Source organism: Apteryx mantelli, chromosome 18 (genome assembly GCF_036417845.1).
Source record: "Apteryx mantelli isolate bAptMan1 chromosome 18, bAptMan1.hap1, whole genome shotgun sequence".
NCBI lineage: Eukaryota > Metazoa > Chordata > Aves > Apterygiformes > Apterygidae > Apteryx > Apteryx mantelli.
In genome coordinates, this window is record NC_089995.1 from 11,969,273 (window position 1) to 11,988,078 (window position 18,806).

The following is an 18,806-nucleotide window of genomic DNA, read 5'->3' on the forward strand; positions in this document are numbered from 1 at the left end:
AGCCAGGGAGCTGAAAGTGGATGAAGTTTGTTTTTAAAGAGAGCCCATACAGTTCCTTCCAAGATTATTTAGCAGTCCAGAGGCAGTTAGGAATAGAAGCAAAACTTCCTAAATCCTAGGCCAGTTGTGCAAGTAAATCAAAGCTGCTCACTCTGAATGAGATTAGTAACTACTCTGAAGCTAAAAATCAATGCACAATTTACAGCACTGTTGTGAGATTGCATTTCATACTACAGACATTTTCCTATCAAGTATTTAACACAAGACAGTCACAATGCAGGAGATTTGTTCTCCCTTCCCCTTCACTTCAGCAGGATATGTAAACAAATGCAAGACTACAGCTGCACACAAAGTCCCACTTGTGTAAAAACACACTGAAGTTAGAGACATTTTTCCAGGCTTTGGACATAATTTTTTTCCATGATTTAGAAGAAAAAGGCACAGAGAAGAGTAATGATTATTATGCTGATTCCATTTCCCTGGTCAAAAAATTGCTGACACAGATTTTCTCCCCCCTCTTTTTGTATACTTGATTTTAGCATTAAGCACTTTCATAGGCTGAGAACAAAGAACACCACCATCTTTGCTGACCAAGGATGGGACAACATCTACAGAAGAATCACTGAATTTTAAAAGGCAAGAGGTTGGGTTTTAATAGATAGAACCAGTAAATAAGCATTTATAATGGACAAGCCTCCAGCACAGGCTTAGGTTGACCATATTAACTGCAAAACTGATCATATAACTGTGGAATTATTTCCATTCATTACAGGACCTAATGTACCCAGAAACCCACAGGTGGATAGTATAGATCAGAAAGCATTGGTGTAAGGTGCCTGCAGAGAAGAACCTGTTTTATAGACATTTGGGACCAGTTTCAAGCAATCTTAAGATATAGCTCAGCAATGGAGGAAACTGCAGATGCAAGAAAGAATGCTGAGGATGCGATTGACACGAAGGGAAGGTCAGAGCTGCCCAGTCAGACATGACCAAAAAGGCTTTCCTAGCTTTTGTCACTTATTTGCTGTTGCAAATCGGTGGGAATAGCAGCAGACATCAGCCAGGTACACATAACAGATGGCAGACAAACTCCTCCAGAGCAATTCTGGCCAGCACTTCCAAATTGCTTTCCCCCACTCCTCCACTATAACCCGATTTCCTCCAAAACTCAGTTTGCTCTGTTTATTCCAGGCAGCAGCATAAGCAGTGTACTGCATAGATATCTATTTCTGATGCCATCTTTCCCAGGTTACCTCCTTCACATCTGTTCTTAAAACATGCCTTTTTCCTTAGCCTTTGCTGGCTAGTCTGATTTCAGCAGTTCTGTACACCCTCATAGCTAATACTTAAGACACTGGGAACATCTAAAGTAAGGCTTGGTCCTGTGATGTCTTATGTTGGCAACTTCTTTCCTCTTGCCATTTACCCTGACTTCAGTGGGGCAATTCATTTTTAGTTATTGCATGAGGAACTACTTGAACTGGCAAGGTCCTCGGCATAGATGTCTCTCCTCCTCTAGGCCACTAGCATGTGATGAACACGCTATACAATAAATGCTAGGAGCAGATGTTTTCTGATACTGTTGGTTTTGATAACAGAAAAATCCATACTTTTTGAAACTGAATTGAGCAGGCCATTAGCTTAAAAACATGGTTAACCTCTCTGGCTATTTTGAATACAAGCCAATTACAAACAGGTATTTTGTTTAGCAATGTAATTATAGCACTGCAGCAATATCTTGTTCCTAGCAGTTCACTAATAAGTACAGAGAAAATAGACTTTAATGGCCATGAAGGAGCCAGTAAGGGCTACAGGCAGCATTTGGCACTATAAAAACTCCATCAATGTAGACTAGCATGATGGACCTATAATAGCCCTGAGTTACTGCAGTGAATACTGCACTTAAAGAAAAAAATGAATACCTGGTTACACATAAGTGAGTTGTTCTACTTAACATTTCTGATCTATGTTTATACATACTTACTGTGTAGGTTTTTTCCTTCCAATACGTTGAACTGAGTTGGTGTCGTAACACTAAGGTAGACATAAAATTCTGATCTCTAAATACCTACAGTATTTGTGTGGGAGATATGCCAAAATGCTTCAAAAAGCTGTTGTGACAACACTAAATGACTTGGAGTTTTCAGAATCATTACAGCATTCCAAAATAAGACATTCCCCCCCTTTCTTAACAAAAAGCCCACACTAATATTCTTTTGCAATTTTGCTTGGCAGAATTTAATGCAAATAGTGTTGAGGGTGCATTCATGCTCTAAGAATAATTTTGTTGCACTAAGTTAATTAGCACTGATATTTACCTAACACATTTACTGAAAATAATTGAGGTGGGGAAACAAAGGAACAGTAAGGATGGCAATAACTGTTCTTAAAAAATCCATTGCATTTCACACACTACATGCACAACAGCGTTATTGCAACACACCCATTTCTTTCAGATATTGGCTGGTATCAGAATTTGCTAGATCACATTTATTCTCTGGAACATCAAAGGAATTACATCTTAATCGAACTTTTCTTCCTGTGTAATACTTCTGTTCATGAACATTATTAATCAGGTCACTGTTTTAAGGATCTGCATATAATGACCACCCAACCACAAACAAAATTCTTCCCATCTTGTCCTGCTAATACATCTCTGTTCTCTGATAATCTAAGTCCCAGAGATATGCTGCTGTTAGTTCTGGCCTCCTTCTCTTCTCCTTTTCTCAAGTACTTTATTACTTGCAGTTCAAAGAGGCCAACTCAAAGCATTAGGAAAAGTCATGGTCAAATTTGCCATACTTTTTCTTGCAAAGCAAGAAGATGTCAAGCAGCAGCAGCAGGGCACCAGTACTATTTAAATGATTTTAGAGGAGGAAAAGATGGATGCTACCACTCTGTACAATGTCTGCAACCCTGATAATCAGTAGGAGCAGGAAAGGCAAGTAATGGAAAGAATCCCTAAGTCCACACATCTGTCAGCCTGCTTGAGCAGAAGCAGCAAATGTAGGGAACCAGTCACCAATCTGCTCACCCAGATGTGAAGCAGATGGTGATGGGGCTCTTCCAAATAACATTACTTCCTCTGGTCATATTAAGTTAACTCTCTGGATTCCTTTTTTCATTATATTAGTAGATATAGATTTCATAGACTCATTCATCAATCATACTGTTTAATGCACAGCACATGGGCAGGTCACTGGCAATCAGAGAAACTCAGACTAACAAGACAGACTACAAATATACATCTAACATTATTAATAAAATCCTCTTGCTTCACTTGCATCTTTTGCAGCAAAGAGCTTTATTGCCTTCCCCAGAAATGCTCACTTTACAGACACAAAATAGGTCACAGTACTATTTCATGCATTAGTTATTCCTACAGAAAGTGTAGCTGATAGAAAGAAATCTCTAAACAGCAGTTGCACTTCTGTCACAAAAATCTAGACTGAATTACACAAATCAGTGAGATTTCAGGGGTATCTTAATGGTTAATGATTTTAACTGCTTTTTAAAATAACAAAAAAATTAAAATGTGGGTAATACCAACACAGGATAGTTCAATTTTTCAACTTGCTATTTAAACTGATTAAGTAATTAATTAGGTGATCCAAGTAAAACAATGCCATGTGTTGCATTTTATATATTAAAAATAAGAAGTACACTTATCTTCTAGGTCTTCAGATAGTGTAAATCATCCAGCTTTTACCTCACAGAACTGTGCTGCTTTACACCAGCAGAAAAAACACTTCAGATTTTTTTTTAATAGGCAACCATTGACTTATTATAGCTAGATGGCATTAGGAAATTAGCCATGGAATGGAGATTCTGAACTGTAATCTGTACCATCTGCATATTTCCATACTAGTCTTTGATTATTTTTTTCTAAGCTTAGATTTTTTTTCAACTGGATATAACAGACTGAGAGGTTTCTCTTAACAATGAATAATAGAATAATATTTTCTTTTCTTACAGAGATTGGAGAGAATTGTTGGCTTTTATTATATTCTGAAAACAGAAAGAAATCCAATACAAGGAAAACACTGATAAAATTAACTTGGCCGAATCTGCAGAGATGTGATCTGAAGCAACAGTGCTACACGCGAGTGCTGCCTGAGCACACAGTTCAGTGCTCAGTGAGGCTCCAAAACCAACAATAGGTGGTAAGAGAAATTAATGAGGTGCTGAACAGCTAGGAGAGACATGTATCTGTGACTGAGAGCAATTACCCATGAATATGTGGAGACAACTTTTCAAAACAACTTGGAACCAGATTTTTAGTGCTCAGGCCATATAGTTCACACCAGATTTTTAAAGAGATGTAAACACTGAATGCAGAGCTCAGCTGCTGACAGGCAGCTCTCTGTAGGGGAGCCTAGGGTCCAGCCTGCCACCAATGTGATCGCTTAAATCTGGTTACTGTCTTGCTATTAACACCATCCAAATAGGTTTGAAATGGGATGCACTTGATGAGTGGTGCTTCACCCATACCCCACAAAAGCACCTCGTACCTGTCTCTCCTTTTTTGATCTTTGTATTGTATAGAATATCATTTTATGAGAGCCAAGCTATGTCAGATACCAGTTACAGATTCCAGGCTAACACTCACAGTTTATATATAATAAAGGCATATCAAGTTGAGTTTGTTAGTGTACAGAGAAAAAAACCCTCCACCCTCATGCTCTAGTTAAGCAAGCAACAGTTAAATAACATCTAATACATCCTATAACAGTAATAGGAGAGAGGTGGTCTGGTTTTTAACATTAGTCATTTATGACAGTTTGAATAACTTATGGCAAATAACACTAAACCTTAGTTAATATTAACATCAGCTTTGCCACATTCTTGGTGGTCACATATCTAGCTCTATAAATTGTTGTGCCATACCCTAAATTCTCAAGAATTCAGGCACAAGCAGCTGACATTGAGTTAGACTTTGTTTATGAAGATCTTGCTCAAATGAGACAGACATACTCTGCTCTCTTGGAGGAGCTCTACTACCTCTGAAACATGAGCATAAGATAGGTTTTTGCATATGAAAGATATTGTTAGGGCCCAGCTCAGGATCAGAAGTGATATTTCACTGCAAAACCACTTACACAGGCCCAGGAGCATTATATTATAATAGCATAACCGCAGGTGTACTGGCTGCCACATTACTGTAATTCTCCCAGCCAATCACTTTTTCTAAATGACAAATAGGACAAAAAAGTTCCTATACATATTTCACTGTTAACAAACAACTTTTTGGTGTCTTTGAAGTCAAAACGATACACCTAGTCAGGAACACAGCTTCAGGAATCAGAAAATAAGATGGAAATGCTTAGAGGAATGCAAGTGCATTCACACTTCTACCACATAATTTGTTGAAATTGCTACTGAAGTGGCCAGGAATATGGTTTAATAGAAAAGCAGAGGTGATTTCTCAGACTTTACAATCCAGTGGGTGGGAACATGGAGCTAAGGCTTAGATTTTATTTTAGTTTTAATTTTATTTCATTTTTTGTAATCAGCTTGCAACATGTAACTTTCTTGTTAAATAAGATAATTTAAATGATGTTAAGCTGCTCAAAAATGCCAAAAGCTTGAGCACATACAGAAAATTGCAAGACAATGTCTTATTGCAGTCAAAAAAACACATCAAAACCCAGTTTTGCACTACCTTCCCCCCCTCCCCTTTCTTTCCTTAAGATAAGATTATTTGGGTGTTTAAATGATTTATACTTGCAGCTTCACTTATTTTAAGCCTGCATGCTTCCATCACCCTTTCCTACACCAGATACTGTAACAATCCGTGACTCTTGCTAAACACCCATCTCAGTCATGTACCTGAAGGGTCAGATCAGTGGAGTAAACTCCTGTTTTTTCAGCTGCAGATATCCCTTGAAACTCTTTCCTCAGGCTCCTTACAGAAGTTAAATGATCAAGCAAGACACATTGAGCTCATTGGTAATCGACTCAGTGTTACCTGGAGGGAAGCAGTGGTCATTCCTCAAGCCCATTACTGGCTTTTCTGTCCATCACAAGATATTCCTCCTTTCTTGCAAGGCTCTGTACTGTTCTACACTGCCTATCTTTACACATCATTATGATTCATTAGGCAATTTTGGAATAAACCTTTAAACCTGGAGTACATTATTAACCTTTTCACAGAAAGAACTACAGTGGCTGCCTGTGTAACAGCCCAGTTCCTGCATAGGTCCAGCCTTGTGCCCACTGTGATCCGAGAATGGGTTTGGCGGGGCAAAGCAGTCTGATCAACAGAGCAGATATTTGCCTCCTGAAAGTCTGATTCCTCCACAGCAGTTGGGGCATATTTTAAAGCTTAATCAATTTGGTTTCTAGCCCACATAAATTCACATTCCTTAATCCATTCAGTCCCCATTCTTTTTTTGATCATCTCCTGCATCCCCTCCAGACTATCAGTTTCCACACCAGTGGATATTTCAGTCTGGCATCTGAGCACAACAACATCACTTGTTAACTCCCAGTTAGCATCAGAGATGTCAGGATGTTAAAGGCATCTCATGCTCCCCCACAAAATACAAGCTGCTCTCTTGTATTCTGTTCTGCAGAAGAGTTTTCTATCGTATCCCCCACAAACACAGGCCTGCTCATCCTTGCATTGCTGCCACTGCCGCTCTGTACTCCTTTGAGCGGCCCTAGCTTGTGCACTTTGCAGCAATGAATCTTCTGAGGCTTTTTAGGGGCACTAATTCTACCACAGCCCAAGCAGTGGTAGTTTATACAGAACACCCTGAGGCTTCTGCAGACCAGAAAGGGACCAACACCAAACTACACCTACTCTACAATACTTACACTAATCAAAGTATTCAGTCTATTAATCACTTTTTTTTAGACCAGATGCAAAACCAAATTCCTACAACAAATAAACAGATAGCTTCCAGAGGACTTTGGAATTCATTTCCTATTTTGCTGCTTGTTATCTTCTCCCCTTTAAACTTTCAAGCTTCTGAAAACCACATCTGTTGATTCACAGGCAAGAGCTAAAACATAAGCTCATCTTCTAATGTGATACCATGCATCAATATTTATTGTTGCTTCAGCATAAACCTCTCTCTGCCTGTCTGGTGGCAAGAGAATTGTGAACATGCCACACTTCCCAGTACGTACCTTCACCATTCATCGTAGGAGAAGTAGCCTGAACAACTGGAACAGACCCATTTTTAATATTGGCAGGAGATTCAGATATAGCCTGAAATATCAAACATTATGGTGCTTAGCATCAGGTACATCAAGGGATTTGAAAACCGTTGGCAGTACTATGCAACGGTCAGGAAAGACAAGAGCAGGCAGTTCTTGGTTACCTGGTAGCTCTTTATTGTGCAGGTATTGTCTTCTTCAGCTTCTTCTGGGACACTCAATGTATTCCCCATACCGGCTGCAGGAAAAAAAAAAAAAAAAAAACACTTCTTTCTCATTAATATGAACTTCCTGCCTAATTCAAATTAGGAGGTAGCAAATGGTGATGGGCTGTTGAAATTTCTAATAAGCCCCACCTGCTTTCCCCAAAGCACCCTGCCCTGGTCAGCAGCCTAGGGCAAACATACTCACACTAGATTACTCACAGGGGCTCACAGCTGCACACGAAAAATGGCACAGATTAACAAACCCAACTCGGTTATTGCGGAAAACTGGATGCAATCACACCTGCATCATTAGTTAGGACTCAATAGATAGTAAAGGCACATGGAGTTAGCAGCCACAAGCACCATGCAGAATAAAGTGGAAAAGATCAAAATAAATGAGTGAATTACAACAGTTTTGTGGTGTTTTATATTTTTTCTTTGTTTTCTGATAAATAGAAGAGAGAAAAGAGGCAACATGTAAAGAAATTATGCACCTAAACTCTGAAAATTAGGCCCTACATGTCAGGCAACTATGTTTAACAAATCCTCTGGGGGAAATTCTCTCCTAGCCTGTGACTTGGAAATACTTGACCTGCCCTGGACAGCTTCAGTGGTCGACCACAGCTCAGAGACATAGCTGAGCTAGATTTTCTTGGCTAGTTTAAGCACTTGTAGCTGCAGCAAGTCAGAGACAACATGCACCAACCACCTCAGGATTCATCTCTGGTCCCGGACACGGTTCTAGAGCATGCTGCATCTTGTGTTGCTAATGCTGCAAGACTACTGCTACCTAAACTAGTCAGCTTACGATTCGCTTTCTTATGATTGTACCCACTAGAGTCACAGCTCTGACTACAATTCAGGCATAATCTTAATTAATTAATTACTAATAGTTCATTAGATGGTCTAATGCAATACCTACTGAAATTAATGAAAAGACAGCACTGATATCTTTAAACTTTGTTTCAGGATCGATACGTTTGATTCAATTGTAGGCTCTGTTCTATATAAAGTACACATAAAACTGTTTCTGTTCATAATTTAAACTACATTTGTGTATTGTCTGAACTCATTATGCCTTTGGACTGTAAATTCTTCGGGCCAAACATACTCCCAACTTAGCAACATGGTTGAAGGGCAAACCAGACTGAAGCCAAGAGGAAGGTTCCTATTGACTTTGGCTCAGGGTCTGTGTGTGCTGTTAAAGCTAAACAAACAAACAGTAAGGAGAGATTATTCTGAGCCACACCTTGAAAGAGAAAGGTCTCCAAAGGGAGAAACGCTGAGGGCTGCAGCCAGCTCCAGGCGTAGCACTCATGCTGTGAAATCTCCTTCGCAGGTACCATGGGTACCAAGTGCAGTGCAGTTTATTATTGCTCTGCTTTATGTCTGCATGAATTAGTGAACCAGCAGAGGTACAGAAGAGAGCAACTTCTTTCTGAGTGTTTAAACTAGACAGTCATTGACTATTGGAGAAAAGGAGGAAAAGAGTAGTTTTGCTAAACCATGTTCATTAGAATTTGAATCTGAGAACTGGGGGGGAAGGTCTCATTTCAGCATACATCCCCAAGTATCTGGTTCTAGTTATTGTTTACAGAGTTCAAGCTGGTTGTGTTTTTTTGCTAACCCCAATCTACAAACCTTTGCTTTACAGCAATAGTTCAGATCTGGTTTCTATTTTGTGCTGCATCCTAACTGAAGTGAAATCCAAGCTGGGCCTCTCTTCCAGACTTGGTTATTGTTCTTTGCTAATGCTGAGCTGGACACTGAATGGCCCCCACAGATACTGAAACATGAACTGTAGTCATGCGCTGCTGAGAACCGCTGCATAAATAGTGGCTGCAGGACAGAGCCCTGATTTCAGAACGCAGGGCTGTTCTGCAGCGATTTTATCTTCTCAGCTGATATTTCCACTATAAATCAGAACTTCTGATTTATTGTGGAAAACAGCCAGCGTTTCCCCGTGGATGTACAATGGCCTCTTGTCCTTGCTATGTAATTCTGTTACCTAGCAACATTAAGTATTATCCTATTGGAAGAGAAAAAAAACAAGATTCAAATCCTGCTGCTTAGTCTTGATGGTAATTTTAGTATCTAGTTGAATCTGGAGGATTTATTTTTGTTTTCCATTCACAAGACCTCCTAGTTTATGCCAGGAGACAACTTAAGCAGGGGATGGAATATTTGCAGGTTATGTGCTTCCTTTTTCTCATATGCTGTAAAAGCAGTACATATTAGAGGGGAGTGAGAGAGGCAGAGTTCCTATTTATTTTTATTTCTACAGTGATTTGTAGCCTGATTCTCAATTACTCCAGTTTCCTGGTGATGTAACTCTACTGATGTCAAGTAAGTTGTCTTTAACTGCTATGTAGCAGAGATCACAAGCTCTGATCTCTGGTGTATTTTGTTGTAGGTGAGATTACCTGTTTTCCACAGTCGGGTTTATAATTCTAATTGAAGTAAAACACACACAGTGGTCGTGTGGAATTTTAAAAGATTTTCACTCACCAGAACCCTCTCTCTCATAGAAAGCTGGAAGAGATAAAGCAGACTTGAAGGCTATTTTTGAAAAAAGACTGCAATTAACTTGTTACATAACCATCTTGGACTATGTGCCCAGAGCACCAGGCACAGTATTCCATCATGCACATATGTGAAGTCTCTTCAGACATTTTTCCTTCTTGTAACAGTAATTGATTATTGTGTATTACAGCTGCCCATTTAACATGCTTGGGGGAAAGTGGCTACAGAAGAAAGGGAAAAGTCTGTTGCTGTTACTGGGGTTCGGAACTCCAGTCAATGGCACAGCTTAATAGTAATGGCCCAGACTCTCTAATAAAATAAGAAAGATATTTATGCATGTATGCTTCTGCCTTATTTTAAAGAAAAAATGAAAGGTCACTGCCACCTATAGACAAAACTGAGTATCAGCAGAAGTGATAACACAAAATGGTATCAGATTGGCAGAATTTCAAATTGCCAAGCAAACAATGTCACAGACATTCATTTCTGCCATTGCATTTAGAAATTGTTGCTGTAGAGACTGTTGCATCTGATTCATGTGGATCTAGATTTGCATAAAAGAGTTCTGCTCTAACTGTCATTAAATGAAACAGTTATGTTTTTCCCAGAGAGGCCAGGCCTCTAGTTTATAGGAATGAATCCATTTTTCTCTCTTTTGGGACACTTTTTCAGGTCTGAAGCTTCAATCTAAGGCAATGTGCTTGAAGCTAGTTATTAAATGTGGAGCCAAGAAGGTTTTAGGAAAAATAAGACAGGCTCCCAGTGCTAGCTCAAGTTACATGTACAGTGCTATGGATCCCTTCCTCCTTCTGGGGGTATCCTAGCCTCTTATCAGCCAGGCCTGTTGCTGCAGCATGTTTTTAAAACCTTCCAGCATTACCCCATACCAGAAACTTGCAATCTGGACTTCCTTCTTTTCTTAAAAGAAGTTTTGGAGGCCATGAGCATCGTCACTTGATAAGATGCAGCATGGAAATGGAGCTGATAGGTGATAAAGCTGTCCCTGGAACTTGTCTTACACTGTAAAGCCCCCACAAGGCTCTCATTTGGCATCTTTTTTCACTAACGCATTTACAAAGACCACCATTTTTGACTCTGGGCTGCAAAAATATAAGCACCAAACCCCATTTTGGCATCCTGCTATAAACTTTACATGAACAACTGGATTTTTGAAAGCTGCTGAGGACTCTCAGTTTGTCATGACTTGTGTGAAAACTGTAAGTCCTCAGTATCTTTCAGGATGTGGCCACGTACCTGTCTCCAGTGGGCAGAGTCAGACGGCATTAGTTACTGTCTGAGAACCACTCTCCAGCTCTGAATGCATCACAGTCTCATAGGGTGCTGACTTGGTCTCTCCGTTGGATGATTTTGGTATATCGCGGTTATTAATAATGGTTATTTATTAGTGGTACAACCACGGCAGGACCTATCTGTGCCCTTCGTTCTGTGTCTGAAAAGCACCAGGTCTCTGTTCTAATCTGTGAGTGTTAAGCAAACCTTTAGCCAGACCTGGGAGGATAATGCTTGCCATACATCTATTTTATGAGAGGAGGTTTGGCAACTTTTACAGGGACAAGACAATTCTCAGGGACTGGGAGGGAAAAAGAGATGATCCTGATGCAAGAACATCTTTTAAAAATGAAAAGAAAGCCCTTAGAAGTGGAGAAGATGAAGGGTAGATTTGTTCTCATCCTTCGGCTTCCTTTCTAGATATAGTTTTTTTATTATGTTTCAAGGATATTATCCTTGTGGGGGGCTCATTTAAACCAGCTGGAATGCAGTCTAACTGGTTTAAAAAGGAACAGGCACTACCAGCCTCCAAATCATACACGGCTCTTAAACAGTTCCTTTTCCAGATTATGCTTCACTGCTTCTATTATAATGAAGAAAAGAATCCAAAAGCTAAATTGTATTTTGGGGGGTTGTTTGTTTTTTTGTTTTATGTTACATGAACCGTAGTGTTCCCCAACGCTTGATAAATTTCTTTCCTTTCCCTCACTCTCAAAAATCATTGGTTGGGTCCTGGCAAAGTGGTGAAAGTTTTCACAGGTTGAAGCTAAATGAGAAGATTAAAACCAAATCTGTGATCTGCTTTGTACTCTAGCTAAAGCCAGATGAGCTTGCCCTTTTAAGGTATTGACCACCCCAGAATATTACAATTGCCTGTGTCACAGTGTCTATTGATATTAAAAAGTACACATGGATTCTATTAATGCCTCACTAAAACTTGCCATATGTTTTAGTTAACTGCCAGAAAAGAAAAAAAAAACAACTTTACTTAGTTCTCTTTGTATCTCATTTCATTATAGATATGTCCCCTCTATAAGTGTTGGAGAAAGATTTAAATAACCTAGGATATATTTGAGAAGCAGAGGAGGGACCTAGCATGCATTAATTCATGCAGGCAGCTCTCTGCAGTGCAGCCGCAGGCGAGGACTGGATCCTGAGCTGTTTGGTACATACCTGTCCTGCGTCCTGCCTCTCAGAAAACAGGTGACTGTGAGAATGTGTCACTCAGTGTCCGGCTCCGGCTAGAGAGGCGGAGTTCCTGCTCTGATTCATGTGTTTTAGAAAGGGTTTTAGAAAGTCTCCCTACCCTCCTTCAATGCAGCTCTTGATTGCTCTCATGCAGAAAAAGGTAGCTAACTCAGATGCGTGTTGGGTATGATTGAAACCAGGGACAAATGCATCTGAACATTATCCCTGGTTAAGCAAGAGGAATGGACATACTTCAGACAGTAGGGAAAGGACAGGAGAAGGAAGGATTGAAATGACTCATCCAGAGCAAACAAGAAACACCCAAGAACAGTCTGAATGGCAGTTAGGCAGCTGGCTGTGCATTCAGGACATGCAGTGTTACAGCCATTAAGGCTTTGCAGGTCATTTTTTAATACAATTCTTTCAGCCATTCTGTATTGTAGTCAAATGAGAACGATAAAATAATTCAAACATTCACACCCTGGGCTTTCAGGGAGGGAAGAGTTCAACAGTGTCACAAAGGCAAGCGATCCCGACTGGGTTCGTAGAACCAACCATCAGAAAGCAGATCTTTTTATTCTGACCATTTGCAGAAAATAGCAGTGCACAGAAATGGAAAACTTAACACCAGGTACTTTAAAGAACAAGCAAAAAATAAATGTTTTTAAAAGCCGACCACTTGGTAAGAGCTCCCAAGATCTAAACTGAAGCATAGGATAGAAGTGGCACCACGAAGAAGAATAAAAGCAAAACCTAAGAAAAGCCAGAACAAGAAGAGCAGCATGAATTACCTGGGGGAGGATCTGGCCAGAGCACTTCAGCCCCTGCGGGCACTGGTGCTGTTCAGGAAGAGGTGCTGCACTCGCTCTGCCCCAGCCTGGCAGCTCTCGCCGGTTATGCCTTTGGTAATCAGCCTGTCCGTGCTCACAAACACTGGGTGCAAATACACAGAGGGGTGGAGTATTCCACCTTCCCAGCCCTTCTCAAAATATTTTCTTTTCCTGAGGTTTCTGGCCACCTGAACCTGTTCAAATGCATATTTGACTTTCTGGCTTCAGGGACAGCCCAACATGGGTGTTCTGTTGCTGGAATTTGCAACTATGATGTGCTGAACACTTAAAAACCCCTTCCAAACATGGATGTTTCCCACAATGGCAAAAAAAGTCCCCAAAAGTGCATTTGATGACATGATGGTTTATTGTAATCAAAGTGGATGCTAGTATCCTTCTGTAATGTGCCTACTGACCGAGTGGTTCTATTTTAATTCTATTGCCACAGTTTACTGCTGCCTTACAGCCCACACTCCGACTGGGATGTCTCTGGGGCAGGGGCAGACGTTCTGTTCCATGTTTCACACCTCCTTGTCCAGTAAGACTTGGACTCATGAGTTCCCAGAGGCTGTCATAATACAGACAAAAAATTCCTTATTTTATAGATTGAGAAAGCAATATCAAAGAGTTGTGAAAGGTTCATGCAAGGCGATACCATAAAGCAGTTTCAGGGCTGGCTGCAACTCCTGCTGCATGGCTCAGAGCGACCACGCTCCTTCCCAGAACAGCACAGAGCAGCGGGAATGCTGTTAACGCTGTAGTGATGTGAAGATGCTAAAAGCACAATGTCAACTTCACCTTAATTATTAATGTAATATCCTGAGGCCAGGGCTTTTCAGAGGTTCTCTTTAGGCTTCCTTTCATCCCAGCCCCATGTACGTAGATGACTTGACTGTCAGCTTCAAGTGTTCAAATATAATATTCCGCTTGTTTCATGTAGTACGTCATCCGCACAGTATGTGTCTCAAGATTCAGCTAAATTAGAATTCTCTTGCAATCTCATAGATCTTTTTTCCCTATTGACTTGCTGATACCATCTTGATGGCCCTTTTATTCCTACGTAGGTCTATGTTTTTGAATATAATTCTGTTATAAACTATGATATAGAAACAGGAACAGATCTATAACAAAGGTGATGTGCTGACTGTGAGTAGCGAGTGCCAGATGCTTCAAAAGATGAAGAAACTGTAAATATCTGGACAGCACATTTGGAAACAGCAACAAAAGTTACCTACAGGCTAAGTTACAGAATGCCAGCCTGGCTGCCAAACTGGTCATCCATTCTGTGACTCTGAGCTCTCTTCGCTTTTTTTTGGTCTTTTTGGTTTCGGTGGGGTGTGACTTTACTTTCTTCTTGGGTTTAATTTTTATCATGGAATAATTTTGAAATGCAAGATACAAGTATTTCATTCCAGAAATGCTTCATTCCTTTAAAGAAAATGTCCTTTACATTCAGTATGTTTTTGCAATATATTTTGCTTTCTATGGAGCTATTTGCTTCAAAACAATTGTCAGTTTCAGTCTTAAAACTTAATGTACATCATGAAAGAAATAATTTGTGCTGTCATATACTTCTGCACCTTATGGTATGTGCTGTGAATATCAAAAAAAATACTCATTTTCCTCCAAAAAGGATATTCTTAGAATTTAGCCTCTGACAGATGGTACTGTTGCTGTAGGATGTTTGTTTGTTTTCCTTTATGTGCTGCAGGATTGTTTCTGCCATTATTTATCCAGGCAATTTTTTGCCTTCATGATTTGAATTAGGAGGACTGATCTAGATACTCTTAAAAGAAAAGGTCACTGATAGCTTTGGGCATTTAACATAAGTGCTTAAGTGAGGGGATAGATCTTTTTTGGATCTCACATAGGCCGTGCTGTGAATCTGAATTAACCCAGACAGATTAGGGTGTTGTTCTGACACGTGTCTGAGGTGCCCTTCTCTCTCTCTCAGCTGGCTCTCTCTCAAGTCCAGTCCCTAAATTTAGGCAACTTGAGTCAGATACCTGCAACTAGGCTGGGTGAATACTCTCAGTGCCTCCGTGTTTCTTTCCGCATTATCAAGGCTATTTGTGTTGAAACCAAAGCCATTTCTCCCTCCCATCCTTCTCGTACCTTGTCATTCTCTGACCTGGTTCGGCAGCACTTACGACAACAGAAAGAACTAACTGTACAGCAAATAGCAGAGCAAGCGTCTCTCTGCTGTGACTCCTCCAACATGACTGAAGCTATACTGAGAGCTAATTTGATGTGCAATAGCTGAGATATTCTTCTTGAGCACACTGCTGTAACTTTATTAAATTAGAGAAATCAGAGCGAGGCTTATACAGATTTAATTTTTCACATTTATGTGATCCTATGGGCAATTATCCATCCATTCTTTGAGGCATATTTCATATCTGTTTTCATTACTTTTTTACAGCCAGAGACAGTCCCTATATTCAGCAAAGGCAGAACAGAGGTGCACACAGTGATGTACCATCTAGTTCTGTGCCTTGGCTGTGATTTTAACTCAGTAGCTATTTAGCCTGAGTGGCAGCTGAGGGAGGAAAACTCGAGCTCAGAGGAGAATTCTCCTGAAGCAGAGCAAACTGTGTTTCATTCATTATTTCTTAGTGATCAAAATGCTATTTTTTTCTATCCAAAATCTATAATGAAACTGTCACCAAATAAATCTCTCTCCCCTCAGGAAATGCTCAGCTTGTGCATCTGACAGCTGCATAAAACTTCCTGTTAATTAATGGCACAGAGCTCCCAACAATTATATATGATTAGCCAGTTTCATTTATTACTGTCCAAAATGAGAGCCAACACCATTCAAATATTGACAATTGAAGAGCAGATTAATATTGGTCTATATTTGCAGCTGGTTTTGCTATCTGAAGGGGCTGATGTGTTAATTTAAGGTGAGGACTTGCAGCCAGCTGTTACATTCAAGGTTTATTTAGCACAGCAGGATGGCTAAGTAGCAATACATCCTTATCAACACTAGAGAGAGCTGAAAGAAAGAACCTACAGGAGAATGGCTGAGGAAGAAAATCAGGCGCAACTTCGGGCAAATTCTAACGGTTTAAGACAAAATACAAATGAAACTTTGACTCAGCCTTTCCCATTCCAGTCCTGATCAGATGGATGAAGTGAGTCATGGACTTCCTTCTTTCCCATGAGGGAGGACCAGCCCAACCTTTGCATTGCTTAATTTGTTCAGGATCTTGAGTGGGAAGAGCCATGTAGTTGTCTAATACCTAAAGCCAGGACAGTCCCCAGCCAGGCAGTTAGTAGGAGGGACACACTGCTCACCTGCCCGACGGGCATCTGGATGGGTTTTGGACTGCCTCCCCGGAGGGGTGACACAGAGTTTCTGAAATCTGAGGATTTAGCTCCACACTGATGGCTGAGTAACAGCCATAAACATTGACAGATTGTGAAATAAAGCATGTTTCATTTACAGTGAAAAATTCCAAGTTTATTGAGTTCAATTTCTTTCCTGTCCAGGATGACTGTGGAAAGGGAAAATTGGGTACATTTTTGCCCTCTTTAGTCAGAGAAGCTAACTGGGTAACATACAAGGAACCTGATAGGGTTACGAGTCTGGTTTAGGTGATTATAGGTACATCCAGGCCAGCATTTGAAGGAAGCAGACACTGAAGTAAATGAAGGCAGTGACATAGAATTGTTTCTCACAGTAACTTGATAAGTCTATCAGGAGCTGCATAACCATCTCTCTTTCCACCATTCTGTGATTTCAGCTTAATCTGAATGTCCAAACTACATTTAATATCATCCTAATATCTCAGTGGGAATTTTCCCTACTGAAAATGTTGGCCAAATGGGCCATTTAATGCTATGTATTCAGGGAAGGATGTCCTAGAAGTGAGAACTTTTGCACTCTGGCACAGTCATTTCAGAAGAATGGGAGAAACTCTATTCTTTCTAAGACTTCAGTGTAGATGGAAAATGGCAAATGATATAGCATGAGTCTTCAGTCTTTGGATGTAATGCTTCATTTATATGAAACTATGAGTGAGACCTCTGAGGTTCAGATTTGTCAGATAAATGTAAGTTACTTTAGTAGAGTAGGTTTCTAGAAACTCCAAGGCAGTGCAATGAATGATGTTATTACAGACTTGGGGCTTCAACAACTGATGCTGTTGAAAGTAAGGGCCAAAATAAGATGCTGGCACTCCTGTACACCTGATTCCTGGAGCGAGATCCAGAATCCTTGGAACAGACATAGGGTCAAAAGACAGAGCAGAGAGAGAGTCAGATGCATCACAACAGCAATGCAAATATCCCCTCCTTCAGAGAGCAGGTACTGTTTTGAACTAGCCAGCAGAAAAGACTGGGCACAAAAGCACATATGAACTCTCGTCCCTCAAAGCTTAAATGCCTGACTCAGGCATTACAGGCACAACCTCAATCCAGTCAAGCTTCAAAGCTCAGACCGCTTCCTTGAGATAAGTATTTATAATACTATTCCCAGGAACTGCGCTGTGATCCCTTGGCTGCAGACAGAATTAATACTAGCCTGCTGGTTGGAGCGGTTGCCCAAGAATGGTGAGACTTGGCTTCTTTTCAACCTGAAGGAGTTGCAAACCCGCATCTCCACTCCTGTAAGATTAACCACCAAACGTAGACTTATCAGGTAGGAATTCACTCAGTCACATTTTGGATTGTAAGTGCCTCAGTTCTGCTTAAGTTTTAACATTCAATAAATCTGGCTCCTTTACAGTTAGTGATTCCTAGTGATTACTAAAGAATTATGTTTTCAGCAAGTAGGTTTTCCCCACTGTCTCTTATGGACCATATTAATTGTGAAAGCTGTCTTGTGTTTAGCCAGTGCAGTTTGAATGGGTAATGAAAAGGAGTGAATAATTGCTTCAGTGCGGGGAGCTCTGGGGCAGCAGAAGCATCCGTAATTATTACCATGCTTACAGTATCTCTCAGCAGGGACTGCGAGTGAGGCCATATTCTGAGTTACTGTGATCTAGCTCCGAAATAACTCCATTGAACTCAGTGGCATTCCAAATTTACTCTAAGGTTAGAGCAGAGTTTGGCTCACACACTCCAGCTAAAACACCATTCTGAATAAGAAACATTTGCTAGCGTGCCTTACCAGAAAGAATCTGAACATGATGTTTTAAATAGTGTATTGCAACCTCTAGTTTCTCCAGAAGTTGATTGTGGTTCACGGTATCAATGTAGGAAGAGAGCTAGTAATCAGTTATTGTTTTTCTTCCCCCCACCACAAAAAAACAGGTTCCTGCTGTCATTATTTTTTTTAAGAGACAGAATTACAAAATATATACCAGCTATTTCTTCATGTGGGAGCTTCCAGAACAGATAAAATGTTACTGTGTTAGACTGAAACAGAGAGTTATTGTATACATAGTTCCATAGTGGGTGGGACAGGCATGTGAACCACAATCATTCTCCTGTACGAGCATTTTATGTTTCCATCAAATATGCACTGATAATAACAATACTATGTTAAATATTTCACTTCATTAATACAGTTTCTGCAAAGGTTAGGTCATTACTTTTGCCAGCTGTCACTGCTTTTGAATCCTGCTGGCTGTACTTTTCCCCCTATCGGGCTATCACC

At 40.3% G+C, this 18,806-nt stretch overlaps 1 protein-coding gene across 1 annotated transcript in view; it reads right to left on the minus strand.

Moving 5' to 3' along the window:
• The window catches only part of BCAS1 (brain enriched myelin associated protein 1), a 53,546-nt gene extending 46,149 nt beyond the window's left edge, over positions 1–7,397 (minus strand). The window contains exons 1-2 of the mRNA XM_067307618.1: positions 7,329–7,397; positions 7,135–7,216 (exon numbers count right to left, since the gene is read on the minus strand). Of these exons, the coding sequence (XP_067163719.1) occupies positions 7,135–7,216; positions 7,329–7,397 (151 nt within the window). The remainder of the gene's footprint in view (positions 1–7,134; positions 7,217–7,328) is intronic.
• Between the last annotated feature and the right edge of the window lie 11,409 nt (positions 7,398–18,806).